The sequence below is a fragment of the Limulus polyphemus genome, unplaced genomic scaffold (genome assembly GCF_000517525.1).
Source record: "Limulus polyphemus unplaced genomic scaffold, Limulus_polyphemus-2.1.2 Scaffold2039, whole genome shotgun sequence".
In the NCBI taxonomy this organism is placed as follows: domain Eukaryota; kingdom Metazoa; phylum Arthropoda; class Merostomata; order Xiphosura; family Limulidae; genus Limulus; species Limulus polyphemus.
Genome location: NW_013667649.1, coordinates 103,862 through 115,153, shown reverse-complemented (window position 1 = coordinate 115,153; position 11,292 = coordinate 103,862). Strand labels below are relative to the sequence as shown.

Sequence of the window (11,292 nt, the reverse complement as noted above, 5' to 3'; positions counted from 1 at the left end):
CTAGTTGTTTTTTTTTTTAAGGTATCTTATGAAAGATAAGCAACATATACTAGGTTACTCTTATTCACACTGTAGGCTCTATCATAAAACTCCAGCAGTCTTTTTCTCACATCATGTTCAATGTCATTAATTGAAGGCCAGTTTTTCAATCACATTTCTCAATAACCTTTGACAACAGGTTCCAACATCTTGCTAACATCAGAAATCACAATAATAAACCTATAGTTTTCTAGATTCTCCATATTCTCTTTGTTTTTAAATATATGGAATCTTCCAATTATCAATAATTTATCTGATGATTAGTCCCTTTAAGGTTTTAAGATAATTTTTTTCAGGATCAGAAGATTTATTCTCCAGAAGTTATTCAAAATTTTCTTAAACAGCTACTTTTTAACATAAATAAGAGAGAATCTTCCTCACTCTCTAAAGAAATTTGTCTTCTTGGGAATTTTTTCTTCCCTCTCAACAGTAAAAACAATAATAAAACAATTGTTTAACACATTGACCATGTTCCCTTCAACCACAATAAGTCTGTTAAAGAATCCATATTATCCTTGACTTTCTTCCTGTTGGTATCAAAAGCTTAAAAACCACGTTGAAATATGTAGTGATTTTTTACAACCATTGATCGGTTTAAATATAAATTTTAATTGTGTATTATAAAACATTGTTCATTAGTGGATTTTAATATTTTGAATATACACAAGTTCCTCTTAAAACTTTCATAATCCCGCTTTGCTGTAATGATGGCTTTCTTGATTCCATTTTATATATTTCCATAACCTTCAGCTTTTTTTGTTTACAAGTTAATACTATGTTTTTATGAGCAAGGGGTTTTCAGTATTATTAGAAAAAGGTATTTGATGAGAATGCAAACATTGAGTAGGAATACATTCCTTTTTATATAGCTTGTTCAAGCTAATATAAACTCCTAAGCTTAATAAACTTTCTTTTCATGTAGATTAGCCAGTCAGTCTTTCTCTCCAAGATATATTGAAGTTTTTGAAAGTCAGCTTTTGTAAGATCTAGGATGAGAGTCTTACTAACGCTACAGCTGGTTTCAATAAAAACATAAAAATATGATACATTATGATTTACAGTATTCAAATGTTTTTACACAACTCATTTTTTGCCAATTTCCTTTTCAGTGAAACTCGTGATGAATCAACATTATCCTTGACTTTCTTTCTGTTGCTAACATAAGTATGCAAACCTTTCATAAGTTGTAAAGCATCTTGTGATGAGGACAGGTTCAGGCCTTCTCATAGGTTCAGAGAGGCCCAAGCCACTGACTATAATATAAAAAAAATGGTGACACATGAAAACAAATAAGACAATCATTAGCCCAAAAGAAAAGTGAAACATAATTTGAATACTTTTTTATTTAACATATAGTTAATAACATTTAATAAATGCTTTTCTGTTCTTTTTTATGTGCATAAAAATGAGTCGCAAAAGTTAACATATGCCAAAAAGTAACAAGTGTGTAAACTTGAGGTCCCCTTTTAGTTTGAGGCCTGGGCCAAATGGACTTCCTGTCCCCTCTCTAATTGGCCCTAAGCAGAATAACCCAGAAAGTTTATTTAAAATTAAAGTCCTCTATAATAATAATAATAATATCAACAGTTGGTAAGTTACCTTTTTTTTTAAATCAATTCATACACACTTCTCATTCTCTTCAAAACCAAAGGAATCATATTATTCTTAAACTTTCAGTTCTTAATGAAATTTTTACTCCCCTTTTTCTTTAATAAAGTCTTTATAGAGGACCTTTAAACCCAAAGTAACATCCTCATAATCATCTTTAGTCAAAACTTAGAATTCCAACAATACCTAACATACTAAGTGTCACCAAAGCTTTAAATTATAGCAGTTTTTTAGAAAGACTACTAGTATTAGTATAAGATAAACTAAGCATATTTTGATCTGTCTTTTTATTAGCAAACAAGGTATACACCTCATGTTTTCTGAAATTCATGATGTTTTCCCTTAAGGTCATTAATTTCTCTCATCACTATACAAGTTCAATTTAAACAGTCTGTAATTAAGTCATTTAAAACCTCTCTGAACAGTATTTCCAACTTGCTTAAGTGAAATTATCATATTTAATGATTTTACAGTTATCTTTAAACACTTCTTACTCATCTAAGCAGGTTAACTGTTGATTCAGACATATACCCACTAATTTCTCATTTAATCCTTACATCCTGCTTAGAATTCCTTGTCAGCACCTAATATAAAATGAACTCCTAAGTAGCTACTTTTACCTTGTACTAATCAGTTCTATGTCCCTAATAATATTAACTTAAATGAGTACAGAAAACCTTTCTTAGTTTCTGCCACTAAACTACCCTCTCGCTATATTACAACCTAAAGTTAACATGTCGTAAACAAGTTCTGGTCCTCCTCTAACTGTGCATTCCACGTTAACTAAACCTTTTTTGAGTGATTATTTAAAGAGTTCTCTTCTACAAAGACTTTTGAATCTTTTTCTATCTCTTTATCAATAGAGGCTCAGATTTGTTACTTGTGTTCGACATGCACCTGCTTCTTTAACCCTTGGGCTGCTTCCCGTATACACATTATTTAACCCAAAATCTTTCTGCCTGATAAGCAATCTGAACTTCAAGATTTTAATTTTTTTTCCTATTTCTGTAATTTTATCACCCAACATTCTTCTCACATAATTCTGTAATGTTTCCAAACTCAACTCTTACTTTTTCTCCAGTGATCAAACAAATTTCATTAATTCATTCTGAGTCTTTTGAAAACTATAGCTTTACCTCATCTTATATTTGTTACACCTTACAGAATCAGCACTATTTACCCTCTTTTTCTACTTCTAAACAGAAACTTTTAGTTCTTTGGCCAGAGTTTATTACAGCTAAGCTAAAGAGCCAAAAGTTATGTAGATGTCTGAAAATTACATAATTTGAGGAATTGTATTAGTTCTCATTAGATAGCAAATTAATACCATGATATAGTGAGTTTAACAGTTTCAGTAATATCAGCTCATATCATCCCAGCTGCATATAGTTTGGTTGTAAAAATACTGTTCATTGGAATTTTATATATGCCTTACAAGGAAATGGTATTTAAAATTATGGTTTCAGAAATGTTCACTCACCTCTCTGCACAACAAAGAGCTATCACTTCCCACCACTGCCTTCAAGACTTTTGCATATGCCATGAGCTTTTAACAAATCTCTCACTTCAATATGTACTAACATTATTATGCCAGTCTGTAATGTAATCATCATTAGACTGCAGTAATTTCCATGAACACTAGCATTTGAACAAAGCTCATTCTTTCCCCGGCACTGCTTTGTTTAGACATATTTTTTTCTTGGGAATTAATGGCATTTTTTGAACTTATAATTTTAAACTTTTGTTACCATTTGTAGTGTAGTTTTTTTTTCTTAATTTTCTTGGTTATGAGGAAGAAAGATACCAAATTTTAAACATTTCCGTTTGAACTTTGATTTTTTCTTTTGCTCAAGTTTGTAATTTTTTTATAGAATGTACTTCTTTGAATTGCCTTACTTTCTGACATCTACCTCCCTCAATATTCTCTCAGGAATCTCTGTGTTGCACCTTTTATTTGTAATGAGTTTTTTAGGTGTGTTTCTTATATTTTGGAGTGTTGAACTGATGTAGCTTGTCAGCAGTCATCTCTGCTCAATTTGGTTCCTTGCCTATTTTGTTCAAGGAGCCCCATCAGGTTTCTCATCCTCTGCACAGCTTTGTGGGTTCACCTCCTCTCCTGTTCCTGCTATTACCTAACATCTCATCTGATTAGAACACCATGTAACAATTAATTGACCCTACCCTTGGGTTTTACTCCTATCTTTTGTCATTCCCACAACAACAAATGATTGGCTTCCTGCCCCACTTGAACCAACGTTGGTCATTCATTGGTTCAAGATGGACAGTTTCTTTTCTTTATGTGGTGAGTACTCTTCTGGGTTGGAAGGACCTGGATTGAGGTCTCGGATGCTTTCTCCTCGTCCCAATTAGTCCACCCTCCATTCATTTCATTGGTTCATACACAATGATCAAATGTTTGCAGCCCTTACTTTTGAGTTGGCTGTGGCTCCATATGTTTTCCATTGTATCTGGTAGGCTTTTGTTCAGAGGTAACATTCCTGAGGCCTACTATTCTATTACTCTATGGACATTTGATCTCTACTTGCCCCATCCAATGTGACTTTTACTGTTTAAAACTCCCTTCTCCAGTCTTGTTTGTGGTGATTGGTTCAGCTCTCCTATTCAGTCTTTACCTCCACTCTGTGTCTCATTCACTTGGGTTTTTTCTAGATTTCTATATGGGGCAGGCTCAGCCAACTCCTTTATGTCTTTTAGACATGGCGCGTCTGAAACCAAGGCTCTCATGCCTCCTTAATTTCCTGTGTGAGGGGATTTTTCTCATTTGCGGACTATCTTCAGTTTCTTGCCTCTCTTGGATGTACCCATACATGTCACCATCAGTTGATTCTTGCCAGTTAATGGAAGTATATCCAGAGAACCTCTGTCTTCTTTTCACTTCCACTGTCATGATAGTTCACTCAATCCCACGTGATCTTAACATTCCTCTTCCCATGTCACCTGGACTGGAATCTGTCCAAAGCCCCTAGGGCTCAGCGGTAAGTCTGAGGACTTGTGACACTCAAATATGTGGATTTTCATACTGGTGGTGAGTGTAGCACATGTGGCATATTGTTTATTTTTGTGTTTGATCATAACCAAACCTACAAACAAAACATGTAAACCAATGCCTCTGTTCAGATGTGGTGCAGTTCTGAACACCTGTTCCATTTCTGTAGTTTTGTCTCCAGAGGAGCTGTTTCTTTTTATCTGTCTGTCTTATTTCTCTTGTCTTCTTATCCTTACCAATTTAAACACTTCCTTTGTCATTTTTTCCATCAATTGTTAGGGAGGTACTTACTCTCACAACCTCTGTTTTCCTTGCTTTAGACTTTCTCACTTAAGTTCACAACCACAATGTTCAGTTGTCAGTCTTATCATATCTTAGATGACTGGCGGTGGGTCAACTATCTCACATAGACCAGGTCCTTCTCACAGAGTAGTCTCTCCATCATCTAGTGTTTTCAATGGATTTGTTCCCACTATGGGAGTCTTACCATTGCTGCTTTTACAAGTTCCCTTGATACTTAAGTTCCACTATTGTGGTCTCCAATCCCATACTCTAAAACTCTGGTAGAAACACCCTATTTCTGGAGTGGTTCAATCTCTTTAGATATATATGCTTCAGACACATTTCTTCTTCTTGCTTACAGGAGTTATCACTGCCTTGGAAGCTTCTTGCACTATTTACCACTGGGATGAGCTAATCTTCTTCTCTGGACATACCTCTCTCACCAAAATTGCTCATTAATGTGATTGGATGTTTCATCAATTCAACTTCCCATGCTTTTCTTCTTTGTATGATCATTCTTATTCAGATAGTCACCTTTTTCCTGAACAAACTGTTTGTTGTTACCATAGTCGTACTGCCCCTTTTCAAGGCAATTGCCTTTTTTTTTTTCTTCTTGTTCTAGTAAGTTATTTTCTTCCACTCTAGCCAGTTAGGTTATACAACTCATCTGGAAGTTCCCTCATTGCCATTCGTTAAAAATGTATATAACCTAGAGATGGTGGAACCCACCAGGGAATACTTCTCATTCCCAAAGTCCACATTAAGCAGGAGAATGCAGAAAAGTGTTAAACCCATATACCCGTGTTTCATGTCTGCTGTTGAGATGAGGTTTTTCCACAAGACTGCTTCAGTGGTGTATATATATTTTTTATCTTCCAGGCCATACTTCACAAAAACAAACACAACAGAACCAGGTGTGTCTGCCCTCACACTTGATTAGTACTTGCTGTCCATGTTTGTGGTAATCCTTATGCAGATGTGATGCTTCATGTTCAGTCCTCGCCAGTAATCTTTCTCCTTTCCTTGCACATTCCTCAATCCAATGTTCTTCTAGAGGTTTAAGAGAGGGCTGCTGGTGAGGTCAGTATGGAGCATTCCCCATTTGGTTGGTGTGCTCCCATTGGTATGAAATTGAATGGAAGCACCTCTTAATGGGAAGTATGGCTGGAGTGTTACTTAGAAGTGTAGGACAGATCTTCCCATTACACTATGACCTGAGCCATTCTGGATGGTTCTTTTATTCTCCTCAGGATGCAGATCTTGGATATTTTCTCCCCACGTATGATTTCTCTGATAAATATATCATTTGAATATTTCTTCAATCTGGAATAACCTAGTATATTGCCCTATCCCCACACTTATGCTCAGCGTCTGAGATATTGGCCAGTTGAGCAATCTTGCATTCTGCCCACCTAAGGAAAAGATTCTTTTGATAATATCTTTTACTCTACTACCTCTATTGGGGGAAGAATGTTCCCTGCATGAGACTGATGTGGTTTCCTATTGAGTAATGCCCCAATAGGCTATCCCCCCCACTGCTCCCAGTGGGTGACATGATCCATGGGTTTTTCTTTTCTGACACTGTTTTTAGAAAGGAACTCATTTTTGTAATTTCTTTATCTGCACTGGCCCCTCCACAATCTTCTCAACTTGGAATTCTAGCTCTTTGTTGTGTAGAGAGCTGGATGAACATTTTTCTTATTTGAAAACATATATCAAATAGTTACTCATCTCTCTGCACAACCTCCCACCCTTATTCTCTACTTCTGGTGTATTTATTTTGCGTCATCAAAAATTAGCTTTTTTTCAAATAATATGAAGAATATATCACCCTTATATTGATTGGCACAATGCACATTAGTACATGTAAGAGTAGGAGTTTCATTCAAGACGTGACATACACACAAATCATGGTAATACCTCAAGGTAATAGCTCTTTGTTGTGCAATGTAGTGAGTAAATATCTAAAATACATTTCCAGATGAAGAAAATGTTAATTTAGTCTATATTTTCAGAATTCAATTCATGAGTCACAAAATACAGTACTGAGTTCTGGTCTTGCTACATGGTTGTTACCTAATTTAAAGCTTATACCAGGTTTTTTTGTAGTTTGTTTTGGGTGGATGCCTGTATGGGCCTAAGGTTGTAATAATTGTATTTCTATATTAATTACTTCTGAAATAGTTATATAAGTATGTTATATGTTCATTAAAAATTTAATAATAATATATTAAGTTCATACTATTTTAGAAAAAGATGTTTCTTTTCATTTTGGGCAGGAAATTGTTATTAGCAGGTGACCTGACCTTCAAAACAGAGGGCTCAAAGAGTTTAATAAATGAAACTGACTTCTGATTTTTAGAAAGAAAGAGATATGCTTCTCACTATAAATAAAAAAAACATTTATTGATCATAAGATATTGAGTCAAAAGGAAACATTGCAAAAATAAAGTTTCACCAAAGAACGATATTGAATGAAATTAAATTGCAAAAGTGAATAAAAAATAACAACTTCAAAACTTAAAAGACAATTGAACTTGAAATAAAAATAACATAATTGATCTTAACATATATTAATATAAAACAAAACTATGGGATGAGCCTTACCCAGTTTGGTCATACCATTTTAAAAACTAGACTAGCACTTAACATCAAACAAATTATAGTCTGGGAAAGGATATCCCCTTAGATAGATGGCCAGTTACATTCAGACAAATGTGGTTTGTGATAACTGTCTTTCCACCCAAACTAACAATCACTGTGAAGATACAGATTGCCTATATTAACATTTATCATTGAGGTGATAAATCTAAGGGTCATTCTTAAGAACGATCAGCAACAGGCTGGTTGGTTTAAATAGGAATCTTGCTGAAAGGTAGTTAACTTTGAAATGTTTCAGGAAAAAGTAAAAACTATTATTTTTAAAGTCATAGTTATAATATTAACATACAATAACCATACATTTTAGGCTGGAAGTATTCAATATAACATTCCTTACTCTTACTTGTTATTTAAGTATGATTCCAACTCACCTTGGAAAGGTAATCATATTGAAGTCACTACAAAAACTAAGAGCTCATCCACTTGTAATGAACTTTGAATACATTTTATTCTCAGTGAAGATTTTAGTAATACTGTAAATTTACTTTAAAATGTGGAAAAAGGTTTCAAAAATCAAAGGTAGATTTCATAAGTTTTCTGCCTATTCATTTGACTCATGAATGTAAGTATGAGAATAACACAGATACTGTGATATACTACAGCGTATTGTGATATTTTTTAAATTATGATTGTATTTTTTCCAGGAAATTTACCACTTGGGAGCATTTGTGATGTTTGTGAGGGTGAGTGTGGATTTCAGGCTCTAACTGACTTCCGTTGTTGTTGGTGTCAACGAACAGTTCACACTTGTTGTCAACCAATGATGGCAGAAATCTGTGACTTTGGCAGATTCAAATCATTTATTGTTCCTCCATACTGTGTGCGATTGAAACTGGTTGGTTTGAAGGGGAGACGACATCTTGTTGTTAGTGAGGTCAGGCTTCCCAATTTTAGACCATGGTGTCCATTGATTGTTATTGCTAATGCAAAGAGTGGAAATAATGAAGGAGATTTGATACTCAGGGCATTTCGTGGGATACTCAATACTGCTCAGGTTGGCAAAGTTTGAATTTCTTGTTAGATTCTACCACGCCACTTACCATATATAGTTTTAGAAGTATTACAAATTACAATTTTTTTATTGGTGTAGTTTAGTAATTCACTGTTTTTCTGTAAAAATTAAATAACCCATTTTAACTATACAAGTCTGTGTACTAATGCTGTTCTTGAAATTCCAAAACCTGATACGTGTGTATGTGTTAATGTTGTTTTTAAAACCATGAAGCAAACTAAAAAAATAAAATTAATGTTAATAAAGATGTGATATATCTATATATTAAGATAGCCATTGTGTAGCATTGAGTATTTAAGTTAAATTTGTGTGTGTCTGTGTTTTCTCTTGATTTATCTTAAACACCCCAACTGAATTCCATGTGTGATCCATAATGACCCCTATTTACTCTAGGGATTTGAGCCATAATGTAAACTAACTGTTTTCTTGTGAATTATTTACCGTAAAGACATATGACTAGAGTCTAGATAAGAAAGATTGGGGTGACCTCTAAGGTTTGTAGAGTTATTTCTATCGTTAGGTGTCACCCATAAAATTGAAATACATTTCAGTACCATGATTATAAGGACTAAGTATGTTATATTCGAACCTATACCAAAACTTCAATATCAAGTTAAGTAATATTAATTGAGTAATGCCTTTTTTTTCAAGAATATACACAAGTATCACAGAAATTACTGCTGCATTTCTACACTCATACTAATACCTTGACTTTGTAAAAATCAATTGTGAATCAAATGTAACTGTTTCCTAAAATACATATAAGGGTTGTTTCAAGAATATCTGATGCAAGCCCATGAAGTTTAACTGTATTGGGATTTTTTGTAAAAAACTCAGTTATTTCCTTGTTACCTCAATGGCTTTATCTTGAAGGTTAGAGTAAATTTATATTGGAACTTAACATGAGGATGTCAGGTTTTATATTAAGTGGTTTGTGTATCAGTTCGTGTAAGAAGTTATGAGTGACTAAGGACTACAAGTTTTTCATTAACCATGATGAGTTTTCTTTTGGTGAACTGTAAAAGTAAATTTAGATATATGGATCATAGAATTCTGATGTCCAGGAATATGAAGGTTTTAAATATTCATTGAGAAAATTAATTTTAGAACATGTTTTAATGTTATCACATAACTGATCATTTATCTTAGTTCACATCTTATGTCTATAGTCTTTCTGTAGGTTAAGATTGTAGTCTACCAACCACCAAGCAAGAATTAAGAAATACAAAATGCATCAAAAATAAAGATTTGACTTTGATTCTTAGTTACTTGATGTTTATTACCTGTATTGTGTTGCTCTAGTGGTTTTTCACTGGAAGCACTGGTTAGTAAATACATGTGAAAGATAAGTTCTTAGAATTTATTGTATTTCTAAGGCTTAGCTTGATATTCTCATCAATTTCTTATAAATGTTTCAGTTAATTTCTGATTAGTTTGGGGATACAGTAGATAACTTGAGTGAATTTGCTTAGATTTTGTAATTATATGCTAAACTTTATTACTAGCATAGGTTTAATGATTGTTTGTTTCATTATCATAAGTACACCCTTACTTGTAATATTGAGTAGCAGTCCTCATACCTTTATTTTAAATATTGATCTCATCTTTATATTATAGGTGTGTGTGTAAGAAACAAAGAGGGAACAAAAGAGTAAAAAAAGACTGCAATTCCATTATAGCAATATACAAGCCCTGAAATATGAAAGCCTGTAGATTACATTTTCCTACAGTGTTCAATCAAACTGAATGCTGATTAGGCCTATTCTAGAATAAACACTAAACAAGGGCAGTGAATCACAGTGATGAGTTAATTGTTAGGCCTGCTTTAATTTCAAACTTGGCTTGGATCTGTTCCAGAACAGAGATAGTGAAACACAGTAATGAGTTAATTGGGATAGTTTACAATGTGAAATACACATTTATTAGCAAATACTTCAAAAAAGAAGACAGCAAATAAGAGAGAAAAGAAGTAAGAAAAAGGAAAAAGGAGGGGTTAAGAAGGAAAAGAGCAAAGGAAAGAAAAAAGAAATCTGTTATAATGGTCCACTTGCTGTTGTGAGAGTTTATAAAAAATATAGCTATGTTAATAAATATTAATTTACCAAATGATTAGATATAGGTTTAATTACACAGCCACCAACTGCCAAGTTATAGGTATGAGTACAAATGTGCCATGTGTTTAGTTTAGGTGTATTGTTCAGTCATCCAACTATGTAAGTTTGGTAAATTATGATTTAGTCTCAAGTACAGTGTTTGTGTTTTGTACTTGATACATAGTATTACCATGTATTCATAAATACATTGTAACTGTATATGTGTTACTTACAGATCTAGTGTTTAGTTTTAATTCCATTTAGACTTACTCTGTGTTGAATAGGAAGTACAAGTAAGTGCAGCACAGAACTATACCACTTGGTTAATTATAGATCTAATTTTAGGGTTCATTAGTTTGAGTTTAGTTTCCTTGCATCTAGTTGCATGCTACATTGTTTTCAACTGGAAAATGGAAACTCTAGATTAACATGATATAGCTAGGAGTAGTAAATTTTATCATAATAGTGAAAAACAGACAAACATGATATAGCTAGGAGTAGTGAATTTTATCATAATAGTGAAAAACAGACAAACATGATATAGCTAGGAGTAGTGAATTTTATCATAATACTGAAAAACAGACACTAGT

The 11,292-nt window shown here is 33.4% G+C and overlaps 1 protein-coding gene across 1 annotated transcript in view; it reads left to right on the top strand.

Moving 5' to 3' along the window:
* The window catches only part of LOC106465750 (diacylglycerol kinase epsilon-like), a 63,268-nt gene that overhangs the window by 25,128 nt on the left and 26,848 nt on the right, over positions 1-11,292 (top strand). Inside the window, exon 4 of the mRNA XM_022393677.1 lies at positions 8,242-8,591. Coding sequence (XP_022249385.1) covers positions 8,242-8,591 — 350 coding nt within the window. The remainder of the gene's footprint in view (positions 1-8,241; positions 8,592-11,292) is intronic.